Here is a 26,438-nt window from a genome sequence, read left to right as displayed (position 1 = left end):
CAAAAACAACAAAATGGTAAGATTAATATGGATATGAAATATCACATCACCCTTATTTAATGACAGATCTTGTCTTGAAGGTATATGACATTTAAAAAGTCATTCTTATGGAATAACAGACTGAGTGTGTGGACAATTACATAATGCGATAGAAGCTATAATTCAGTCTGATTTCACAGAACATACAACGCTTCCAGTTCTTTGGAATTACTGTACAGCATCACCTGAACCTTTTTTGCTATCCCATATTCTTCCATACTACCATGAAAATAATTCTTCAGCATCAGGGGATACTCTCCGGCAGAATTTTTCCCAGAGAGATAAAGCTGAAGCATCCATCAAAGAAACCTACCTACTGGTGTCTCTCTTTGCATTCCACATTTTCCACTTTGAAACTAGATCTAAGTGTTCTGCTCAGCACGGAGCAGGATAAGAATATACGAAAGGATTAATAAAACCATGAGAAATAAACTGTTAAAAGCTTTGTAACAAGATCATCCTCACACAGAAAAAGGAGCTAATTTTCAGTATCACGGGGAATTTACAAGGGATGACAAGATCAGGATGAGGGACAGTACGAATAGTTTCAAAAAGTAAAAGAAAACATCAGTATTAAAGCAGTGGTGGAAAAGCTTAACTTGTTGAGAACGAGCTAAGTTTGTTACAACACATGCATGTTTCTCATAGACATTTGTCCCAGTATATTTCGACTAGTCTTAAACAGGTTTAAGCTCCTAAACCTGTTTGAACTACATCATGGTAAGACATCAGTGTGTTGTGGTCAGAAGGGAAATGTATCTGTATACATGACTTGAGTTATGGAGTATTTACTGCCTTTTCCTGTAAAAATAAAGATTTGTACCATTGATAGTGCAACCTTGCCCCTCCCCAACCAGGTGGGTGATGTCCTCTGATGGGCCAGTATACATATACGCAACAGAACACTGACAAAAGACAAAGAAATTGTGATGTCTCCCAAAGAAAGGAGTAAAGAAATAAAAACATATATAAAAAAGAGACATTATTTCATTGAGAGCTTTAACTGGAAAAGACATCTTCTTAGCCTGTTCACCTACCATATTTCCTTCCCTTGAAATTTTACATCACATTGAACATTAAGTATCCATACTGCCAACATTCCTTAAACTTAGAAGTTTCTTATAACTCATACTCTTAGTAGAGTAATTGTCTGGTATTATTTGTCAGACGTCTGTGATGCTTGGTACAACAGGAGGCGTACATCAATGTTCTCTGCTTCATTAAAAGAACTAAAATGTGTTTCTCTCTTCCACTATGAGTTATCTTTTTTTGCAACATGCAGCTAAATAAAATAAAATAAAATAAAATAAAATACTTGCAAACGAATCATGGTGACAAAAATGATTCAGCATCATCACTGAATCACAATATTCATCTCAAATACTCTTCAGCGAAACTTTTTGGTGAGTACTGATCATGACTTTGTCATATCATATCTCATTACTCTGACTTAAATATGAAATATAATATATATAATATTTACATAACTTTATTAACTTGACATCTTGCACTATACATATGAATTTACACAAATGATAATATTACGGCAATTTTTGATAGAATCTTCGATCTACGCAAAACATCCATTAGATGGAGAGTTCTCACAGATCTCCTCCAATTCTAAGGATTGTACTATTTCTTATCTAGGAATACATAAACATACATGTATCTCGGAACTCTACAACCAAATGCATTTCCCATACCACACCACACAGTCTTTATGCCTGTCATATTTGTTTGTTTGTTTGTGTGTGTGTGTGTGTGTGTCCTACACGACATGATCTCAATACGCAGATATAATAAGGCATGAATGAAGTAAGCAGACCAGTATCTATTGTGACTTTGCACATTGAATGAATGAACACACCTACAAACTCTCCAGATTATCAGACAGACTTTTGGGCAATCCTACCAGCCCTGAGAGTCGGATACCATGTATGAACTGGGAACAGATTGCATTTAATACCAATATGAAAATTGCATATTAAGGATATCTCAAGTTGTATGTTCGCCTGCAGCCAAGAATTTCATTGCTAGTCATCTGAGCTTTCGCTGGTTGAGGGACGATCCTGGGATCTTCTGCGATCTAACAACAAATATACCAACAGAAGAAAAAAAGGATTTAAACAATATTCACACAGTCAATAAAAGGGTATATTGCTACAGAGATTATGCTACAGAAAACATTTTAACTACAAAATTTTTGCACTTGTGCCAAAACCAAACATTATTACACGACAACGTCTCTAGAAAACTATTAATCACTGACAGTATATTGACTTCTTAAATTATACATTTGCACATTCACTATCACTACAAATACATGTACAGTGCACTCCCGTTATAACGAAATGCTCGGGACCGGCAGTTTTCTTTCGTTATAACGAAATTTCGTTATAACCGAACAAATACAATATATAACGAAAACAAGGAACCACGTATATATAATCATAGTATGTTTGCTGAATACTCATCATACACTGGAAAGCAATGTGAAATGTGATGGGATAACTGTATTACAATAATAAACACATGTTCTCCTCAGATTTGTGCGTGACACAAGGAGCAAACACACAGTGGTGTGAAGCGTTCACCCGTGCAGAGACGCTATAAATGCTTGTTCCGCTACGTATTTTCGAAAGCAATTCGCATTTCGTTATAACGGAGCACATTTCTTTTGTTTTTCTTTGTCTGTGGCGCTCGGAAAAGACTTCGTTTTAACGGAAATTTCGCTATATCCGTGTTCGTTATAAGCGAATTTTATACCATAAACTTTAATGGTGATAATTTTGGGACCAGAAGATTTACTTCGTTATAACGAAATTTCATTATAACCGTGTTCGTTGTAACGGGAGTGCACTGTATCATGAAACTTGTAAACATTATTAGTATCACAACCATCTCTATTACTGCATCAATACAATCATCACAATGCTCATCAGTCATTATTATCACCATCTTTGTCATCACAATTATCAATATCATCATCATCATCATCATCACCATTAATATCATCATCACCACCATGACTATCATCATCATCATCATCATCATCAATATCATCATCACCACCATACATATCATCATCATCATCATCATCATCATCACCACCATCATCACCATCACCACCACCACCATCATCATAATCACCATCACCATCATCATCAACACCATAACTACCATCATCATCATCATCACCATTTTCATTATCACCATCATCACATTGCCACTTATCATCTTCATCATCATCATCTGAGGAATGATGACACCATTCCCATCATCCCATCAGTCTGTTGCTAGGTTACCTCCTCTGATGTGATTCATGGAGGCCAACATCCTCAGCATGAAGGAGGGAGGGACGGTGATGGTGTCTCTCGTCTCTTCAAGCATCAATTCATTGATTCGGATCACCTGGTTCAAAGAAACATTCCACATTCTAGCATCAGCTTCTACATATTCCACAACAATGAATCTGAAAAGAATGAAGAATCTTATTTTTGTTGTGGTGGTGTTTTCATTACTATCATTATAATTATTTTTGTCATCATCACAACTATTATCATTATTATTTCCCTCATTAGTATCATCATCATCATCATCATCATCATCATCATCATCATCATCATCATCAATATAAACCGTAGTAGTATTACAGCTGTTTCATGCAATTATGACTTGCATTATTTCATATCCGGGGAAGTCAGGTAGTATCTATGTATATTTAAACATTCAACTTAAGGTGCATAGTGGATTGAGGAGGAATTAAAATATGTTTCTGGATTGTTGATCCCACATACTAATATCCAATGGGATATTTTGTAACATACACAGGTGATATCAGCATCTAGGTTTGTGTCAGATTTTTACTTGTTCTCTAACACTAGAGAGTAAAATGGACATGGGTAGATTTAATAATCAAGAACAGAAATTATACATTTTTCCTTCACACACAGTTTTCTCACCAAAGCTACATTAAAGTTTTAATCCAGAATAAAATTTGGAATTGAAAATACTCATCAACTTTCCATGTGACTAAGTAAGGACATAGACCGGCACTAAACAATGTTGGCAAAAAACAAAACAAAACAAAACAAAAACAAAACATAGACCAAATCTAAGACACACATGTTAGCATTGTACACTGCCTAGATACAGTTAGAATTCAGATGTTCACTGAAGGGAAGGGTTGGCATGGCGACCAAAGTTTAGTGAACAATACTCTGTATCTATGGCAACACAGCATGCAGTCTGCATCTGGTGACTTCTTACATACCTCAGCTGAATTTTCTGGGAAGTATGGCATTTCAGCAAGAGGGGCCCAGAGCTTCACATTGTAGTCAATTCCACTGGTAGCCAGGACTGGAGGAGGATGGGAGGATGGGAGGATGGGAGGATGGGAGGATGGGAGGATGGGAGGATGGGAGGATGGGAGGATGGGAGGATGGGAGGATGGGAGGATGGGAGGATGGGAGGATGGGAGGATGGGAGGATGGGAGGATGGGAGTGGGAAGAAAGGGGGTAGGGTGATGGGGGTGCAGGAAAGAGGGAAGGGGTGGATCAATGGGGGGTGATAGAGGTGGAGTAACAGGAGAGAGATGGGATGGGGTGAGGGGGGAGAGGGAAGGGATAGAATGATGGGTGGGGATGTGGGTGGGGTGACAGAAGAAGAGCGAAGAGGGTGGGTGACAGTAGGAGAGGGAAGGGATGGAGTAATGTGAGAGAAGGGAAGGGGGAGTGATGGGAGGGTGGAGTGATGGGATGGAAGGGTAGAGCAAAAAGAGAAGAATGAAGGGGTGAGGTGACGGGAGTGAAAGGGGTGAAGTCATGGGAGAGGAAGAGGGGTACCGGTGGAGCAATGGGAGAGGAAGAAAGGGGTGGGGTGATAGGAGGGAAGGGTGGGGTGATAGGAGGGAAGGGTGGGGTGATAGGAGGGAAGGGTGGGGTGATAGGAGGGAGGGGTGGGGTGATAGGAGGGAGGGGTGGGATAACAAAAGAAGGGGAAGGGGTGGAGTTATGGGAGAGCAGGAAATGGAATGAGGTAATGGGAGAAAAGGTAAAAATGTGAGAGATTGGACGGAAGATGTTGAATGGGGAAGAAAGGGGTGAGAATGGGCGAAGAATGAAGAGAGATCACACACACTTAGCCAACAGCCGACAAGAAGTGCAAATTCAATTTCCATAGATTCTGTCTCCATTGAAAACCAAGCTCTGCTGGGTAATACAATGTATATGTAAGATTAATTGTAGTTAACAGTTAATTCAAAGACTAAATATATGAATAGTTGATCAGTAAAAGGTTTATAACTGCTAACACATACACACACACACACACACACACACACACGCACATTTGTTTGAACCTAGAAGCAATAAATGAGTAAATGAGAAATTGTAATGCTCCAAACCCATGTTCATTTCAGGACACAGATTTCATACAGTACAACAGAAACAGAAATGCCAATTTAAACATCTTCTCTAACTCTTATGCAGTATGTTGCCATTGCATTCTATTTCAACATTTCCCCGGCCAAAAATTCATTTTAATGTTTTTATAATGGCTATCAATCACAATGGGTACATGTATTTTGGACAGATTTTATCTAAATACGTTGTAGCTTCAATACAACATATTGTAGGAAGATAAGCACTTTTTCTCATATCTAATGTTTTGCACATGAGTTTTCACAGATATACCTCACATTCATTGAAAGAGATTAAAGGGAAGGATTAATGACTACAGTCTTGTTGTAGACACGCCCTTTTGACAAAACTCTGACATCAACCTACTTGGATCCCAAGGATGAGGTTGGACACAGTTGACAACATGTTTGTCGCCCTCTAGCAGCATGGCTAGTTTGGCCGTGTGGCGATCCCAGAAAAAGATGTGTCCACAATCTGAGCCACTCACAATGTAGTGATCACCCCAGAAGTTGGCTTCCTTGATCTGAGTGTAAGAAAAACATACAAAATTTGTTCATCTTCCAAAGATGCAAGGTGAAAAGACAAGATGAATGATGTCACAAATGGTGTCATTACATACATTCATAGTGATGCTATCCAGACTCTCTTTGCAGAAGTGGAATGGTGTAGTCGCTCTGCATTTTGCAATACATTGAAACTCTTCTACTCCCAAACTGTTCTTAAATCTAACGGTATCCCTTCTTTTCAGACTACGTCTAGTTTGAGATATGACATTCAAAGTTATCAAAATTTACCAGAATCAAGGATGTTGACCAAAACATCTCTATAACATCAGAACTTGATTGGACTGTATGATCAACAGGGACACAATCAATGTCTGTTCTGAGTGAGATGAGGTCTTACCATTGTCCTTGAGTTTCGATGACCTTTGAAAACCATCTTGACAGAAGGAGAGTAGACATTCTTGATAAAGTTAGCCTCCGTCTCTCGTTCCTGTTTGCGTGTTTTGAAGAGCTCCCTCAGTCGCATCTCAGCCTCTGATCGTACTCTCTCCCTTGGTCTGGGAATATGATAGGCAACAATATGTCAGATACGCATTTTTCACTTTTTAGACAAAAAGAGGTAACAGTTCATAACATGTCAGTGGAGTGACAAAATCTTGTAGATAAGAAATCATGAATTTTCAGGAGAACCAAAACCTTTTTCATTTTTGCAACATTTTCACAAAATAACATCAATGTTGACATTGATTTCCTTAACATGTGCATGTGTATATTTGCATTGCTTTTGTTTTTACTGTGTATATAATGTACTTTTGATTTATTTTGAGCCGAATAAAATTGAATTGAATTGAATTTAATGTTGACATCAAATAATGTACAAACATTGTTTCGGATTACACTTATGACTGTAGAGTTTGGAAACTCAAATCAGTACATTTGATATTCAAAAATGGTTTAGGAGCATTTTTGAATACATGCCAAGTGAGATATGAGGTCATGTCGTCCCTTGGTTCTGAGATGTTTTTATCACCTGTCTCATATAACTAATATTGAAATTGAGAGATGAATAGAGAGAAACAGAGGCAAAGATGCAGCTATCAGTATGAAAAAACAGAGGAGATCTTTATGTGCATGATGACTGCATTGCAAGCTCATGGGAATGCTCCTTGGGGTATTCACGGTATTATCTGCACTTAGGAAGTTTACAAGATATTGGAGACATTAATCATTCACACTTTCAGGGTACCAGTAACAGTATAAGCTGCATTATGAACATCAATGATAAACAGGATTAAAGGAGAAATGTAATATTTAATTTCACTTTAACTTCATTTTCATATTATACCTTGATACATCATAATCATGAAGACTTAAACTAGGAGATATTACAAAGACTGGGCATTAGTGCATTTTAAGCAAGTCTCATGGAAAATCTGAGGATGCAGCTCTTAGACTGCTTGCAGCTTCAAAACATTTGTGATGCTGAAAAATATTCCCATAATCCTTCTTGGATCTAAATGTCTTTTGGTTTACACTGTCTTTGGGATGCAAGAAAAGACATTATACTTCTAATGTTGTCATAAAAATTAGATAATGAGTTTTTTTCCCATGACTTTTTTTTTCATATGTCACAGTTCTCGATGTAACTGACATGACTTCATGTTATGCCTTAGTTAATGTCAAATTTGTACTGAACAGTTCCCTGAAGTGAAGACAGTGGACACTTTCTATGTACAGGAATCAAATAATGATGTGAGGCATAACTTGGTAATCAAAGGGTTAACGTACTGGTGGGGTGCTTCCCTTGGAGCCGGTGTCTTCTTCACCCTCTCTGCCCCCATCACAGCCATGTCTTCTTCACTGTCTGATTCACTGCACGTCATGGACCGGCTACTACCACTCCTACCATCACTGGTTCCACTGGAATCCTTCTTGCTGCTCTCTCCTCCCTCTTTCCTTCCACCTCCTCCTCCTCCTCCTCCTCCTCCTCCACCTCCTCTTGCTCCTTCCTCTCTCCTCCCCTCCTCCTTCTGTCCTTTCTCCTTCCCCTCATCCAGTGAAGACCTGGTCTCTGTGATACCGGTGGTAGAGAGGCTGCTGCTGGAGCTAGCCGCACTGGACGCCAGCTCTGATGGACTCCTTGACCCTTCACACACACTCCTCCTCCGTGACTTGGTGTGCTCCAGGCTACTCTGTTTGGTCAGTCTTGGCTAGCGAGGCAATGGTGTTGAAAAAATAATCTTCATCTTGTCTGCAATCACATGATAAATTTCCATCTCAACATCATCTGCAGTGGTGGATCCAGAGGGGTGCACCCCCTCTTTATTTTTGTTTAAACAAAATAAATAAAAAGAAAAAAAATGGGGGGGGGGGTACGAACACTACCCTTTAATTTTGTAAAGGCACCTCCCCTTCACGGAATTCCTGGATCTGCCCCTGATCCATTACATGCACTATCAGAAATAAAAAGGTTCAGTAGTTGCTTAGTAATCCACAAGAAAAATTCTTGTACTGTTAATCATAAATTGTTTATTTTGTCTGCTGTTCTATAAGACTTCTCTGAAAACACAAGCTGGCCAGGTGTGCATCTGTAAACATTAACAAGTAGTGTTTTCTCAAACATTTAGCAAAAATAATACATTGTATTGATATCACTTAGATCTGTGATATAAAATTCATCACAGTTATTTTTCAATTAATTTCGATACAGGATTATCATTAAGGGACAGCACTTGTCAGATACATACAACAATGACATATTTTCATTGGGATTGTCACAAAGATGTCAACAAACTTTAATTCTCACCTGTGGATTTTTGTCTTCCATCCGATCTCCCAGAGCAAAGATGCCTTTTTTGTCACCTTCATTGACAGTGTGCGGCTTCTTTTCCTTGTCCTCCTCCTTGCTGGACCTTGATCCATCTCCCCTCACACTCTCCGCCCCTTCATCTGTCATTGCTACACTACTTCCACCATCCTGTGATGATGTCTCACCCAAGCCCGCTGCCTTTCCTCCATCGGCTCCAAGTTGGCATGGCTCCTTCATACTCTGACCCAGTGACGCACTGGATGGCTTTTCTTCTGACTTAGATTTTGTTTCCGACCCTGGACTATCCCCTGGTAAACTGCTACAACTTGCCGAACCCTTGACGGAGGCACCATCCACCTTTTCCTTCTGCCTCAACCCCCTGTCTGTGTCATCACTCTTTGTTTCTCGATCATCACCCTGACCTTTGACCCCCTTGGTGGGTTTGGAAGGACCACCTGCTGCCCCTCCAACCTTGGCTTTACTTCCACCACCAGCGGGACTTGCACCTGACTCAAACTTGCTGATGAGGTCCCTGGCGGACTGTGCACCCAGAGTGGCTCCATCCGACGCTGCCCCGCCCGTTTGTGGACTTTCCGGCGATGGCTGGGAGGAGGATGCGGATGATGAGGCGGGGTCTGTCTGCCTGCGGCCATCTCGAGGGGGAGATCGTCCAGAGGCAGAGGGGGACTCCTCCAGCCAGCGGGCTAACATCTCAGACATCCTCTGGATGATGGTTGGCCTAGGACGCTCTTCTATAATGATTAGACAAAAAGGATGTCGATACAATCGCACTAAGTAATAATTATAACAGATAACTGACACCGATGATGATGATGATGATAATTATAACTATTGTCATTATAATACAATCAACAAATTTGTGTAAATGTACAATGCTGCTTCTCCCAGAAACTTTTAACATGTCAGATGTGCTGTAAGTGGAGAGAAATTTCTTCCCATTGTATGCTCTTCAAAGAGGTAAGTCAAGTCCTCTTTCAATTAGCTAGAAAAGTGAAAATATGTTTAATCTTTCTATATGTTTCCTTTATATCTTTGCCAGTGTGTGACATCACAAAATATCACAGTTTTCTGGAGACTAGCAATGGCTGCACTGAAGCTTCAAAAATTCATAACTTTTTGACCGATTGTCCGATTTTCCTTAAACTTCACTGATGGGGTTCCACTAATGTTGCTGCATCCCCTTAATACACATACATATTTGGATTTCATTCTCCCTTAATGTACCTGTCTGTAATGTTACATGTGAGGCTAAGAATCAGTCCAAAGTCACAAATGAATGCAGACATACCTTCTGTCTGCTCACTTCGAGGCCTGGCCCTTGGACCCGTGTCAGACCAGTCCCCTCGTAATCTAAGCCGCTTGACTGGATTACCTGGTGATATCTAGAATATATGATATGGGGGGGGGGGGGGGGGGACATACTTGTACTAAATGGTTAAATACACAATCATCCAACATTATGAGAATGGACATCGATTTTACTATATTGCACTCAATTTGTGACATGACTGGTATGGAGAGAGACATGTAACTCAACAGGCTACTTCTGTTTTTCTAAAGTGTTCATCGAGGGAAGTAGAATAATTTTGAACTAATGCACATTGAGAGGAGAGGAAATAATTTACCCAGACAGAAGAGCTGGTGCACATTACTACATCTACTGAGTCATATTGATGACTATCATATAAATATTCCTGTATGCTCTATACACCAATAATTTACTTGATTCTTGATTCTCATGTCACATGAAGGAAAAAGTTCCTCCACTAATCTCTTTGCCCCTGTGCATACGTGACCATGGAAAGGTGCCTAATGAATTGAACAAGGCTAAGAAATGATATATTTTCCATCTTGTACAAAGTGAAACATATAACAAAGTTCCTTATCTTCATAATTTCACTCATCATGGAAAGGAGCTTCCAGAATCAAACTGAGCATCTTACCACATCCCTGTCATCACCTAGCTCCTCCCCCGAAGCCTCAGCCAGTGACCCATCCCCCAAATATCCCTTAGCCCCACCCCCTTCATCATCCATGCTGCTGCTGTACAGGTAGATGTAGTCTGAGGAGTAGCTGACTAGCACACTGTCTCCACCACGGGAGTAAGTCAGGGAGGTGGGGCGACTGTACTTGTTCGTCAGGTGGGCGGGGCAGAATCTGCTCAGGATACCTTGCATGCCCCGCCCTACTGAGTTCCCTGAATAGCAAGATAGAATGGGCAGTGACATCAATGCATATTGAAATGATGGACTCACCATAACCTAGCTGTGTTTTGGATTTTGAAACAAGAATTTTACCTGTTTCAATTATCAATGTGTGATTCAAAATCACCTCTACAAAAGAATTGGAAAAATTCTCTACAACTTTCATTGTAATCAGTTCACTCGATAATAAACATTGTGACCCGCTACAACAAAAGGATCCGAAAGTCAGGGGAGAACAATTTTCTGAAAATGACATGACATTATTCCCTTACTATTCTACTTTAATTTCATATACATTGTAACACAACTCATAAAAGTATTTGGTTGCGGAGATATCAATGATTTTATTATTTTACTTTCAAGTGGTTGAGGAAATCAGAGTTTCAAGAAAAACGCCTTCACAGTTTTCCTTCCGACGCTATCATGATCAAGGGGAGGCAAGACAGTTTTCACCGCTTGACAATAGAAGGTATGCTCCTAGCGACCTCCGTAATGTTCATTCAAGCTTAGCCCCAGCGGTCTACGCACGACCAATCAGTCACCAGGATGCCACACACTGACCAATAAGATCACTCCCTCATTGCTAGGGGCAGAGTCTAGCTGCCGTGCTAAATCCAAATCTTCGGACACGTTTCTGTTACATTGGAAGTCTAAAAATCATGGCCCAGAAAAACGCTGATTTCTTGCCTTTTTTCAGTTTCAGTTTAGTTTATTTTGCACCAAGCATTAAAAACATACAGAGCAAACAATAAAAACATGAATGTACAAAATGAGATACAAAAGAAAAAAATTCTTAAGACATAGGACATACAATTAGAAATAATGTGGCGGTATGAATTCATACAAAGACAATGCCATTGGTGGGGGAAGCAGCAAGAAAGGAAAAGCCCTTGTGAGTAGCTGACCCATTTTCTTTGATCATTTAGCTTCGAAATTTCAACAGATGATAGACAAAACATTAGACTACAAAATCATGCCAAAAACAGAAATCTGATTGTTTTGACCAATTTTGATGATGTGACTTCAAACTTGATTTTCTCGGCTCAGCTGTCAGCGACTTTAGGATCCTTTTGTTGTAGCGGGTCACATATGGATACTTGAACATATGAAATATCTTGGATTACAAGGCATGTTTTGCATCATTTCCTTGAAAATATAGAACATAAGGAGTGAAAACTTTGTAAAAAGAAGTATGAAAAGTGGTGAAAACTTTAAATATACTACACTGTTTCAAGGTGAACATACAAATAATTTTAACTAGTTCCCATTGTATTATTTTCGTATATTGAATGAAAGAGAAAGAGCTGTTACCGATTACCCTAATATATTCAGTCTAAACCTTGTTCTTTTTATATCACAAACTACAAAAATATCCAAGTCACAGCAAAGAAGACACAAGGGCTATGACACATAAGGGGTATGTCGCACCACTCTGATATCTTACCGGAGAGTTTTGTGCCCAGCATTCGGCGATCAAAGATGAGGACCGAGCTGTCGGAGCAGCCTACGGCGAGATGGTACGGAAGGACAGGATTGACTGATAAAGCAGTCACAGCTCGACGGCAATTTATCAATACATCCTGATTACAGCGGTTCAGAGAAAATAACATGGAAGGGGAGAAGGCAATATAGAGGAGAGTGAATATGTAGGGATGTGTTTAAGTGTGTGAGAGGGCAGGAAAGGACCAAGAAAGAGAGAGAAAAGAGATTGAAAAAGGTTAAATGAAAGAATTATGGTAACATGTCATACTAGACTAGAAGCATTAGTTGTAATTGAGAGGTTGGTGTATGCAAAAAGCACAATCATTCAAGATGGAGCCCCATGAGTAGAATGAAGTCAAGTATATAAATCATCTCAATAAAGCAGAAAATTCCATGTTTTCTCATCTACACTGTAATGTTAAAAGCATTTAAGTGGGAAGTATATTATGCACGTAAAATAAAAAACTTTGGTACTCGATATCACAGTATAAATTCTTTGCATCTTTGTGCGTATCTAATATGTTAACAATTGTAAACTGCATGTGGATTCATATGTGCAGAAGGCAACAAAATGCAAAGATAAATTCTTTGATTCCACATTTCTGACTGTAGTCCTAAGAAGAAATGGATATTTTCACTGCAGCACTTTACTTTGAACAATAGCTGAGAAGTGTCTGTGCAGTGACTCAAAAGAGCATTTAAAGCATTTTGTTATCTGAAATATGAAAACTCACATCCTCACAGTTCTCTTTAGAGCAGCTGGTTTTTATGCGAAGGTCGTACCACCTCACCATAGTGTCTTCTCCACATGACATGAAGGTGTTGGGGTCAGAGGGCAGGGTCACGACCTGGAAGTACCAATGAAATCAACTTTACACTTTGACAATGGAATGGCTGAAACACTATTTACCATATCACCACACACACATCACATTGCTCCATGGTTAGGAGAGGTCTACATACATGTAAACACTAGATGTAATCTTTCAGTAGATGTACTTCATCCATCCTCAATTCACCTCTGATCATTTATTTATTTATTTATTTATATTATTTAGTCATATTTATACAGGGTGGCCCTATCAGTAGTCAATGCACTGTTCTCCCTAGAGGCCCTGTGTCACAAACACATTCATAAAAGTCAAACGAAACAGACAAATAACACTACAGAAATATACAACAGAGATTACAGAAAATGGATCTAACAAGATCTACATATATCAGATAACAAATAACCCAGGTTATGAGGTGAAATGTTTCAAATAATTACAGCAAAAGGTAGCTTTTGAAGGAGAACTGCGTATAATTGCAGGAAGTGCATTCCAAAGCATAGCTCCAGAGAAAGAAAAAGCCCTTTTCCCACTCTCAGAGGTGACTCTGGGCAAAACAAGACCATGGGTGCTGGCCCTTCATGATAAAAAAAAAAAAAAAAAAATCACATGTATACAGGAACATTTACTGTTAATAACATTTAATAGCTAATGACTTGATAGGTCTGTGAAAATTGTAGCCAAAGGAGACAAATATCTGTTGGCAATACACACTTTTTAACATTATAAATGTGACTAACATAGTGACAAATGCACATCACAACATATGTGATGATGTCATTTACATGAAACTGTAATATCTTCCTTATTTCAGGGTTCTCAAAATACCACCCTGTTAAGACAAACATTTAAAAAAAAAAAATCCACACACATCGAACCAGGCTATCTCTTGTCTTAACAGGACTTCATGTATGTATGCAAATTCAATTCATGTAAATGATTCAAATATAAATCTCTCGGGCTCAAGGCTACCAGTGTGTAGGCACTTGTTTCTGTCTTGATCCATGCGTCTGGTTGAACTATGGCAATAAACTATCAATAGTGTGCCAGACAAAACGCTACAGACAGTCATCTCACCCACAGCAGACGTCTCACCTCATATGTCGTACCATGATGACAATTAAAGATGTTCTGCCCATATGTAGCTGGACTCTCTACATCTGTGTAAATAATGCATCCATCCCCTGAACATGATACTACCTGGAAAAAATGAAACATGAGATGATGATGAATTCATACAGAGTTTTGGGACAAGTGTGAATATCAAATGCACCAACAAAAAAAAAAAACAACAACAACAACAACAACAACAAAAACAAAAGCAAAGTCAGAAATGCTTCCCCAATCTTTCATTGGCACTGCTGTACACATACATGCCAGTTGATACAGTGTTTCAATGTGTTATTCCACAAGTTGCCTCCTGGATTCAGTTTTACTTCTAGCAGTTTCTTGTTTTGCTATACCATTATTAGTGGCAAAGTGAAAACATGCTTGGTTCCAAAAGCAATGCTATCAGCAGGGGCTGCAGACAATAGGAGTGTAGGGATTCCATCTCAAATAAGTGTCATATTGGTGAAAGCAAAGCAATTTATTATTCAAAGTTTGAGCGCAGTATCAAACAGGACAATTAACTCATTGAGGATGGACTGATTTTGCTACAACACGCATTTCCCACAGACGACTGCCCGAGTATACTCGGGACTCGTCCTCTAAAAAATGTAAAGTGCCTACAATGAGCATGCCATGACAGTTATTTGAGGGAATCCTTACAGTGTGTGAGCAGATATAAACTCAAATATCTCACACCAAAATAATTGCATCTTTCAGGTCCACCATTTGCTCTTGATAAACATTGAGAAGAGTCATGAAGAAAGTATGTTTATTCAGAAAGTGTGAGGTATATGACATTTCTGACACAACCAAATAGGAGATTATGCAAGCAATGTCACATTTATACCCTAAAATAAGTTCCTGGTTGAAAGCCACTTTAGATGACCGACCCACATTCACATGTTCAAAAACTTTTTGTATATTTGTTGTCATCTCACTGAAACTTCGACTGATTTGTTGCTCTTATACCATTGCATTCATCTGACTTAAATTTCCCCTTGGAGGTTATTCTCTATAATTATAAAATTCATTAATATGAACAAGATGCTGTACCTGCATATAGATAAAGTGGTAGTAATGATGAATATGGGATTGTCTCTGAAGTGGAGCCTGCTGAACTAGAAAAGCACTCTGAGAGCACAGCCAAGCAGGTTTTCTACCACTGATCTTGTTCTTTCATAGAGATCAGTGATTTCCACTCATATAATATTTATGCATGCTGAAAATAGCCCACTCTTCCAATATAGAAGCCTTTTGTTGCATCATCAACCCTCAGCTGCACTTGGCGGTGCGCCTCGCCCTAGCAGTTCCTAGAGCATGCACTTTACTGCGCATATAAAAACCTCAAAAATGTGCAGTTTGAACTCCCAAGTTCATTGACCCAACCTCCCAAAATATAAATGCTTCATAAAATCCATACAAAATTTCTGAATCACTACCAAAAATTTAATCAACTACTCCTTGTGTCATTCTCAACCTTTCCTGCAAGTTCATCCAAATCCGTGCACAACTTTTTGAGTTATTTTGCAAACAGACAAACAAACAAACGGTAATGAAAACATAACCTCTTCCCTCGGCGGAGGTAATTACCTGCTGATCTCTGGTGTATGGCAAGAACTTTGCACTGAAGATGTTGGATCTATGGCCTGAGGGAACGCTGGTGACGAGTTGTCTGTTGTGCGGGTTGGTGAAGCAAAGCTTCTTGTCATCGGAGCCTGAAAGGATCAGGCTGCCAGTGTCATTCCAGCAGATGGAGTTCACCTGGAGCAGAGGTTATGAATCAAGCTTTGGGTTATGCATAATATGCACAGTGCTTCTATGGTGTTCTAGTACGTAAAACAGTGGCGGATCCAGAGGGGGGCGCAAGAGGCGCACGCCCCCCCCCCTTTATTTATCGTTAAAAACAAAAGAAATAAACAGAAAAAAATGAAATGAAACCCGGAAGTGGCACCAAAAATAATAGTCACGCCCCCCCCCCCCCTTTACAGAATTCCTGGATCCGCCCCTGTAAAAGAAACATTACCCAGGGCTGCACACTAGCCCATTTTCTCTACTAATCCGACCTGTCTGTTGGACCAGTAGATACCCAGTTTTTCCTTTTTTTACTGGTCCATTCCTGAAAAAGTTACTAGTCCGACCGTGATTTTTACTGGTCAGGGATCGTCGGACCTGTGGAAGTGTGCAGCGTTGCATTACCCATCTGAACCAACTATCCATAGGCAGTATGATCACAGTTTTAAGGTTTATATATATCATTGGTTGAAGTTGATGAATTGGTGAAGAAAATGCTGAGTTCATAAAAATAGCAGAAAAGGATAGTTCAGGTAGAGGTGTATGGTCTGACAAAACCCACCACTGGCCAATGACTAAGCATGAGTACTTTGAAGAAGCTGAAAGGACATGACTACTGTACACAGATCAACCACAAATATTCCAGAATTGAGTCAGACTTATTCTAAAAAGATATTCAAATTGAAATGCATGAAAGTGTGGCAATAACTAAGAGAAATGTTGTACCATATCATGTTCCAATTTCATGTGTGGTAAGAATAATACTGTAAGTCATACAAAAGTAGAAAAGTTAATACATATATATGTAATACTGAAAATACACTTGAATACTTGTTGTATACATGGCTTTCATGATGGTAACATGAATTCATTAAATTGCAACACACAAGCATTTTATGTAGGAGAGAGAGAGCCTGAATTAAGTTGTCATCAAGATGAAATACTGATAATATACATACACATCCTCTGTGGACATCTAATGTTGTATCCAGTTGCAAGCGCTGCACAAAGTCCCTGCTGCCTGGACATTGAAAATGAGAGAAAGCTGATTCAGCACTTACATTTACCATTGAAAAAAAACAAAAACCTGTTCAATAAAAATGAACTAAAAAATCAGAAATGCATTAACTCTAAAAAGACTGGGCTATTTTGGTAGCTCGAAAGACTGGGGGGGGGGGGGGGGGCCTAAAGGGCCCCCCTTAAGATCTCGGCCGTGGATCGCGCGATCGCCGCAGAAATTTGCACAATGGTAGTGTGCGATGTAATCTACAAGATCGTATATTTAAATTTTACAAAATAGTCTTCTTTTATTTTATTTTGATTAATTATGCTAATTTATGCAAGAAATCAGACTCTTTGATCTAAATCAGTAAATAAAGCTCGAAAAGTGCTCATTTTTTATCTAATTATTCTGTGTGGCATTCTTAGCAAATGCATTTGAAAAAAAATTCAGTATCAAAATTAATTTCTTATTTATTTTATTGTTTTATGAATTTCTTATGTATTTCTATGTTTTTTCGACCTTTTGTTTTTCTTGTTTTTTCAACAAAATTTGTGGCAGACACTTTTTGAAGCATAATACTCCTAAAACAAATTAATTTTAGCCATTGAGAGTAAAAATAAGCATATTTATATGAACCATGTGAAAAAACTCAATTTGCATTGATAGTCTGGTAGGAATGGGGGGTCCCCATGCACCCCCCGAACACATTTTTTTAACTTACTTTTTTGTAACCCTTAGGGTGTCTAGTTAATGAATTTTTTTGTTCCCAAGAAAAAATCGTGTCCCATGGGGGTCATTGGCGGCCATCTTGGCAGCCATCTTGGATTTTCAGTGAAAATCATTATCTTCCATAACTTTTGAACTACACAGCATAAAATTATAAATAAAGCATTTCTGCAGGGTAAACATGACACGAGGAATCGATTGCAATGGTTATTTACATGATTAAAGCAAGTCTGAAATAAGAAAAGCCTAAAAACATGCAAATTTCGGTGTCATTTTCACCGAAAACTACCCAAATAGTTTAACTTTTGAATTACATAACATACAGGGACAAATAAAACAGTAATTCCGAGTTAATATGGCATGAGGAATCGTTTGAGAGAGTTATTTACATGATTAAAGCAAGTTACATACAAGAAAAGTCCAAACATGCGAGGAAAACCAGTGTCGTTTACTCTGGAAATATTCCCAAGTAGTCTATATACATATATACATGACAATCTCATACCTCCTAAGAGTAAACTTACCTCTTTTTCTTAACAGTCTGGTAGGAAAGGGGGGAGGGGTCCCGTGCACCCTCCTTTTTATATCCCTTAGGGTGTCTATTTGATTTTTTTTTCTCCAAGTGAAAATCGTGTCACATGGGGGTCATTGGCAGCCATCTTGGATTTGCGAGGAAAATCATTAGTTTCTATAACTTTTGAAGTTTCCAAAATACAAGGAAAAATAGAACATTTTTTCAGAGTAAATGTGACATGAGGAATCGATTGAGATGGTTATTTACATGATTAAAAAATGCTTGATACAAGAAAAGTCCAAAATATGAAAAATTCTGTATCGGTTACACTGAAAAGTACCCAAATAGTTCAACTTTTGAACTATACACAACATACAGGGGACAAATAAAACATTTCTTCAGACGAAACACAGCATGAGGAATCAATTGAGATTGTCATTTACGTGATGAAAGCAAATTTGATACAAGAAATGTCCCAAAAATGAAAAATTAAGTGCTGTTACTCTGGAAATGGCCCAAATATTTCATGCTACATACATGACAAATTGCATACCTCACAAAAGTGACTAACAACTCTGTCTTTAGATCATTGCCCAAATGGGCCTTTTTTGTTTTGTATCAAAAACATTAAATAGAATCTGAAGAGAAAATTAATATCAAGCATTGTCACCCGTCACTTGGTAAAATAGAATAAGAATGTAAGCACTGTGGTAATTCATATGCAAATACCCGTAAAAAGAGGTGACACATTGCATGATAATAATGTTGATCACAACACTTAAAAGTGACTAATGGACAAAGATAAAACTTGAACTGAAATTTAACACTCTTTGTGCGCGTTCAATTTCATTTCATTTTATATTTAAAACGAGTTTGAGTTGGGATATATTCAAGGAAACAATCACTGTGTCAAAATGTCGAGCCGATTTAAAAAATTTAGATGCCAAAATGGTTTCATTTATTCTCAGGTTAAAAAAGCAGTTCATTCAAATGTATTTGTTTAAAGTATATTGTCCGAAAACAAAAAGAGAAACATTTCATTTCACAGCCGGAAATCTAGCCTATGAATAGGGACTGTATATCAATGTGGATTGCTGCTACTTTAATTTAGAAATATTTGCATATGAATCGCTTACATCCTGTATGCATTCAATTCAAGTTCACATTGATTGGAATTAAGTTTCCTTTCGAATTCTGTTAAAAGTTGTCTGATATAAGACGCAATATTCAAGCTATTATCAAAAGACAAAACGATATTTTGAAAGGATTAGTCACATACCGATTAGTGATTGGCTGAACACAGTCACGTGATGGAAGTACATTCGTTATGTTCGCCCATGGGCGATTCTTGTAATGTTCTCCCATGGGAAAACATTTCCACGTGACAAATGACAGAATTAAGGCCTAGGACCGCACCGCACTTATAACCTCCCTCAATAGCATTTCAAACCCTTCGAGTGGAACATTGGGTATGTTCCCTCCGCCGCCAGTCATCATCTATATATTTCAACGTTTGTGACATGACATTGTGTATATGCTTTTCATGAAGTATGGAATTAACGTATATTGAAAAAATATAAAGTAACACAATATGACTTCACTTTTCTTAAAAAAGTATTCTGAATGCTCATCCTGTGTAACTGTACAAACCACAGAAGCGGTTATGCGATATATCAGGTTTTCATTTCACACTTCTTTAATTTCTCTACCGGTAGTCATCATCAAAACGATCATTGTAATCAATATCTGGCTCCTCTTCTTCATCCTCCTTCATTTCCTCAGTAATTTTCTGAAGCAAGTCAATGAGGGAAGTCGGAAAGATAGGGCCACTTGACCACACTGGCTCCATCATAACAAAGGCTACCTTCTGCCATCCTTGTCCAGAATCAAAGGAGTCATATACAGAGCACCAGAAGATTGGTTGGTCAGCTCTCTTTAAGATGGCAAGGCGATGGGTCACACATTTAATGTGTGGGATAAGGTTGTCTCTGCAAGGTGGGAGCATGAAGAAATCTACATTGGAGTTTGTCGTCATTTGTTCGCCCTCTCCCATCATCTGCTTTGGATGATGCTGCTGTAAATAGACTTCTCCACCTCTTATGGTCATACATTAGGTATGTGAATGCTCCAATGTCTTCTGTCACCTTTTATTGGCTCTACAGACCACCCATCTCCAAGGTTTAAGTGGGGGACAAAAAACATTGGCACATTTCAAAGTCATGTTGTAAGATTTCAGCAGTGTTCATTATAATGTAATATTGAACAATTTACCACATTTCAGTAAAATATTGCAGAGATTATAATGTCATACTACTCTCTCCTGAATGCTGTATGGTACATGGGGTAGCTTTGTAGATTCTTTAGGGGTCCGACTTTGCCCCTGCTCTTGAAGGCACTTGTTACATCTTCCCCTGTAAACACATGTCGTCCAAGTATTGTGGTACAGTAGCCAGCTCCCTTTGATTCTGTATGCCAGTTCAACGACATTCACAATCTGGCAATGCTCGACAGTCCATTTATCAAGGAGGATAGTGAGGGTGACGGAGTAAGCATGGTGCAAGAAGATCAAAAAAATGTCTGTGTCTGGTGTCCTTACCACAGCTGCTTTGTACCCAAGCTTAATAGTGGAATACTCGAGGTAGAGCGCTACCCTAGTGTCCTTCTCCTGGTTAGACGGCAGCTCATGGATAGAGCTTATTGTCTCCTGGGATGAATAATTAGGTGAACAAAAAGAATGTAACAGGAATCACTTAAGCTTCAGATAATGTGATTTCTGTTACATTCCTTTTGTTTACTCGTGCTCTACCTCAAGTGCGCTGCTAAACTTGGGTACAAGGTAGCTTTGGTGAGGAATCCAGACACACATTTTCTTGATCCCCTTGGTCCTTGCTTAATCCATTCTACAATGCAGTATCTTTCTTAATAAACGGACTGTCACGTATTGCCAGGTTGTCAATGTCAATTAACTTGCATTTATATAGAATCAACGGGAGCTCATATACTGTATACCAAAATACCTGGACTGTATGTGTTTACCGGGGAAGATGTAACAATTAAAGTGCCTTAATGGGTTGGGAAAAGTTGGACCCCTAAAGAATCTACAAAAGTCTTCCCATATACCACATAGCATTCAGGTGAGAGTTGTTTGATTTCATGATTTCAGAAGTATTTTACTGAAATCTAATAAGTTGCTTAGTATTATATCATAATAAACACTACTAAAATCTTAGACTATGACTTTACAACATGCCAAGTTGAGTGTTTTTTCCTCACAAATCTTGGTGATGGGTGGTCTGTGGAGCCAGAGGTGACAGATGACATTGAAGCATTCACATGCCTAAAATGTATAGCGAGGCCCGGGAGAAGTCTATCATAATGGCGTTCGCAGTATCATGCTGAAACAGATGGTGGGAGAGGGCGAGCAACTGATGACCAAATCCAAGGTGGATTTCTCCTTGCTCCCACCTGGCAGAGGCAACCTTATTTCACACTTTCAATGTGTGAACCATGGGTACCACCTTGCCGTCTTCAAGCGATCTGACTAGCCAATCTTCTGGTGCGCTACCTCTTTAATCCTGGACAAAGGTGGCATAAGACAGCCTTCGGTATCATGGATCCGGTGTGGTTAAGACTAGTGGCCCTATCCTTCCCACTTCCCTCATTGACTTGCTTCAGAAAGTTACTCCGTAGACGGAGGAGGATGAAGAGGAGGAGCCAGACATTGATTACAATGATCGTTTTGATGATGACTGGAAATTACCAGAAGTGTAAAACCAAAAGCTAACATATTATCGCTTACCGAATCTGAGGTTTGTATAAGTGCATAGGATGAGAATTAAGAATATGTTAGACAAATTAAAGTCATAGAGAGAGAGTGGATTTCTGACTGTCAAGTGATTTTCATATGTTTATTTTCAGACAGGAAGGCTTTAAACAAATACGTTTGAATGAACCATTTTTAACTTAATCTTAAATAAGTTTAATGATAACAATCAGACATCTAAATTGGTGAAACCGACAGAGCGTTTTGGTACAGTGATTTCCTTTATGAAAATACACTTACTCAAACTCTTCAAATACAAAATTATAAGAAATAGAAGATGCACACAAAAAGTGTTCAATTATATTTTAGGTTTGAATTTTGTCGATTAGTCACTTTCACATGTTGTTATCAAAATTTGTATGTTCACCTCTTTCGATCTGCTTTTTTAGGGGTATCTGCATATGAATTGCCATTGTGCTTACATTTTTCATTTGATTTCAACAAGTGAGGCGTCAAAATGCTTGGAGTTGCATGTTGCATATATATATATATATATATATTTTTTTTTTTTTTTTTTTGGATATACAAAACACCATATTTGAGCTATGATCTAAAGACAAAGTGCCAAGTCACTTTTGTGAAGTAGTTTGTCATGTATGTATACGGATTTTGGGTACTCTACGGTGTAAATGACACCAAATTTTTCCTATTTTGGACTTTTTGTATCAAACTTGCTTTAATCATATAAATAACCATCTCAATCGATTCCTCATGACACAGTTACCCCGAAGGAAATGTTGTATTTATCCCTGTATGTTGTGAAATTCAAAAGTTACAGAATTTACTGATTTTCCTCTCAAATAAAAAATGGCCGCTAATGACTCCCCCCCCCCCCCCCCCGACACGATTTTTACTTGGAAACAAACAAAAAAAATCATCAAATAGACACCATAAGGGATACAAAAATTTAGGGTGCATAAAGATCCCCCATTCCTAGACTTTAGTGGTTAGTCAATCATATGAGGTATATAATTGTCATGTATGTATATGATGGACTATCTGGGCAGAGCAAACAACACTGTTTTTTTTATTCGCATGTTTGGATTTTTCATGTATCATAATTGTTTTAATCATGTAAATAACAATGTCAATCGATTCCTCATGCCAAATTTACCCTGGAGAAATTATTTATTTGTCCTTGTATGTTGGAAAGTTCAAAAGTTATAGAAATTAATGATTTTCCTCGCAGATCCAAGATGGCTGCCAATGACCCCCATGTGACACGATTTTCACTTGGAGACAAAAAAAAAAAATCAAATAGACACCCTAAGGGATACAAAAAGGAGGGTGCACGGGACCCCCCACCCCCCATTCCTACCAGACTGTTAAGAAAAAGAGGTTAGTTTACTCTTAGGAGATATGAGATTGTCATGTATATATGTATACTTGGGAATATTTCTAGAGTATACGACACTGGTTTTCCTCACATGTTTGGACTTTTCTTGTATGTAACTTGCTTTAATCATGTAAATAACTCTCTCAAACGATTCCTCATGCCATATTAACTCGGAATTACTGTTTTATTTGTCCCTGTATGTTGTGTTATTCAAAAGTTAAACTATTTAGGTATTTTTCGGTGAAAATGACACCGAAATTTGCATATTTTTAGGCTTTTCTTGTTTCAGACTTGCTTTAATTACGTAAATAACCATTGCAATCGATTCCTCGTGTCACGTTTACCCTGAAGAAATGCTTTATTTATAATTTTATGCTGTGTAGTTCAAAAGTTATGGAAGATAATGATTTTCCCTGAAAATCCAAGATGGCTGCCAAGATGGCCGCCAATGACCCCCATGGGACACGATTTTTTCTTGGGAACAAAAAAAATCATTAACTAGACACCCTAAGGGTTACAAAAAAGTAAGTTAAAAAAATGTGTTCGGGGGGTGCATGGGGACCCCCCATTCCTACCAGACTATGACTTTGTACACAAAATCACATTTTTGAGCCATTTTCGGCCTCACGTGCATGTACAAAAAGTTATGTAACTTCAGAACCGAACCCCCGGGCGTCACAAATTTGGTGTCAAAATGTGCGGGAAACTCGAAAGAAAAAAGTCATAGAGCATCGCGGCGAGAGCATTGCGCGTTGCAGAGTAATCGCGCGATATGTCGAGGGGGGGGGGCCTTTTAGGCCCCCCCCAGTCTGTTTAGGGTTAAGAAAAGTAAATCCAATTACAACATTATTCTGTGGAGAGTGTGCTTCAGTCCCATCCACAAACAAAAGAAATGAAATACATTATGGAATGGAGTGGGATCATTAAATAGATGTATCGTCGTGCGCATGGCAGATTGTCGTTACAGCGCTTCCCTGTGCTGCGCATGGCAGATTGTTATTACGGAGTGGGAGTGCGGCATGGCAGATTTTTGTTAGGGTGTGGGTGTGTGCATAGCCATAGGGTTATAAACAACAATCTGCCATGCGCAGCGCAGGGAAGTGCGTTAATAATAATCTGCCATGCACAGGAAAGCGGGTTAACAACAATCTGACATGCGCATGATGATACATTGGCCTGGGAGCTGGAAGTGTGCTGGAAGTGTTTTCCATTTGTGAAAAAGAGCTACAGAGAGATGTAGACCCCTAAAATAATATATAAATAACAAGCGAAAAAGACAGAGGCAAAAAAATAAACAAAACACACACACACACACACACACACACACACACAGTGACACACTCAACTCAACTAGGTTTTGACATCAACACGAAGTTTATCAACTTAAAAGGTGGGTAATATAACGGCCTGCTAACACACCCAAACTGAACAAGGACAAGGACAGCTCCACTCAACTAGCAGCTCACCAGCTGCTCACAGATGATCAGAGACAGATTCATTCACATACATGACATATCGTATTGTTACTTATATGACATGAAATTACAGATAAGCGGAATGTCACATGTACATGTATTGGTGCGTTCAAGCACTCTAAAGTGAACCAAAGCAAATCAAAGCAAACTGAACCAAAGCATACGGTACCGAACCGTGCCAGTTTTGGAGCGTTCGAGCGCTCTGTTGAGAAAGCGTACCTCACGAGTTATTTTTAGAAAAGGTCACGCATGTTTGCAGCAAGAATGTCATTCACCTGGCGCTTGAACTTCTTACAGCTGTCCCAAACAAAGAAAATGATGTCTTTGCATTGTGACGTATACGCATGATACGCGCACACTTTGTACAATGAACTTTTGGTACGCTTTTTTGGTACGCTTTTGGAGCACATCGGGAAGTGGTCCACTTTTGGCTCGGTACAGTATGGTAATTTACAGTACACTTTAGGAGCGTTCGAGCGCTCCTCTGGCGCGAGTACGGTATGGTACAGTGCGCTTTAGGAGAGCGCTCGAACGCACCCAAAGACGACTATGAGTATGACCCATGGGTGAGTGTATGGCTTTTGTATGCTCAACTTGGCAAAGCATTTCCTCATAATGTTTCTTTCCCCCACGGCACATGGCACAGGATACAATACTGCAGTGCGCCATCATTCACAATTATCGTGTGAGTGGAAGAAAGTGAACTGACGTTACAGAGATCTACAAACAATGACTAGTTACATGATCATGATGATTGCATAATAATTCAACCGCATTCAGATCAGCAGCATGCACCAACTGATATGTGCGTAGATCCAGACACAACATGAAAAGCAATATGTGGGGCACTAAAAATAAGATTGCGATACAGGGGATGAATTTCGAGCTATTGTCGGAATGCAAGGTCGAAAGAATGAAGAATCGAAGCTTTATCAAGAACTAACCAAATACAGCATCTCTGATGGCACGTTCATCTCGGAATCCAAAAGTTCTACGACTCGTTGTGAGAGGAAAACTCACATTCCGATCCATAGTCGGTTCACATAAACAAAAAGTCGACCTAATGTACAGTGTACGCTATACGAGGTGTACGTGCGATCGATGTATGCAAAGAGCATAGGTTTTTTTACGCTCTATGTGTGTGTGCGGTGTGTGTGCGGTGTGTGTGCGGTGTGTGTGCGGTGTTTTCGTCCGGGGGGGGGGGGGGGGGGGCGGGGGGGGGGGGGGGAGAAGCGGGTAATTGTATCATCATTGAAAAAAAGAAAAGAAAAGAAAAAAAAGTTGTATCTCGGTTCCCCGGGACTTTTGGGTTTATGTTTTTGTTTTGTTTCGTTTTTGTTATGTTTTGTTT

At 39.0% G+C, this 26,438-nt stretch overlaps 1 protein-coding gene across 1 annotated transcript; it reads right to left on the bottom strand.

The window, feature by feature from the left end:
- Nucleotides 1-1,590: 1,590 nt before the first annotated feature.
- LOC139740173 (DDB1- and CUL4-associated factor 6-like) lies at nt 1,591-26,158 on the bottom strand. Its single transcript, XM_071650761.1, has 15 exons — nt 26,032-26,158; nt 17,170-17,231; nt 16,010-16,180; nt 14,405-14,509; nt 13,214-13,327; nt 12,442-12,577; nt 10,737-10,990; nt 10,082-10,175; nt 8,770-9,524; nt 7,752-8,173; nt 6,364-6,520; nt 5,827-5,983; nt 4,313-4,398; nt 3,345-3,450; nt 1,591-2,125 (listed from the first exon to the last, which is right to left on the bottom strand). The coding sequence occupies exons 1-15, from the start codon at nt 26,117-26,119 to the stop codon at nt 2,073-2,075; spliced, it is 2,760 nt and encodes a 919-aa protein (XP_071506862.1). The 5' UTR covers nt 26,120-26,158; the 3' UTR covers nt 1,591-2,072.
- Between the last annotated feature and the right edge of the window lie 280 nt (nt 26,159-26,438).

Source organism: Diadema antillarum, unplaced genomic scaffold (assembly GCF_040938485.1).
Source record: "Diadema antillarum isolate AM-2024a unplaced genomic scaffold, OU_Dant_1.0 seq00000839_RagTag, whole genome shotgun sequence".
Lineage (NCBI taxonomy): Eukaryota > Metazoa > Echinodermata > Echinoidea > Diadematoida > Diadematidae > Diadema > Diadema antillarum.
Note: the sequence above shows the minus strand (reverse complement) of the source record. Positions and strands in the feature narration are given on the sequence as shown.

What these genes read in the sequence shown, in the direction of transcription:
- LOC139740173 (XM_071650761.1), bottom strand. Translation starts at nt 26,119, where the DNA reads ATGGATCGGAATGTGAGTTTTCCTCTCACAACGAGTCGTAGAACTTTT. An exon ending in TCGAAGTGAGCAGACAGAAG is followed by an intron (nt 9,525 to 10,081) that starts GTATGTCTGCAT and finishes TAATCATTATAG; the next exon opens with AAGAGCGTCCTAGGCCAACC. An exon ending in TCCCAGAAAATTCAGCTGAG is followed by an intron (nt 3,451 to 4,312) that starts GTATGTAAGAAG and finishes TCTTTGAACCAG; the next exon opens with GTGATCCGAATCAATGAATT.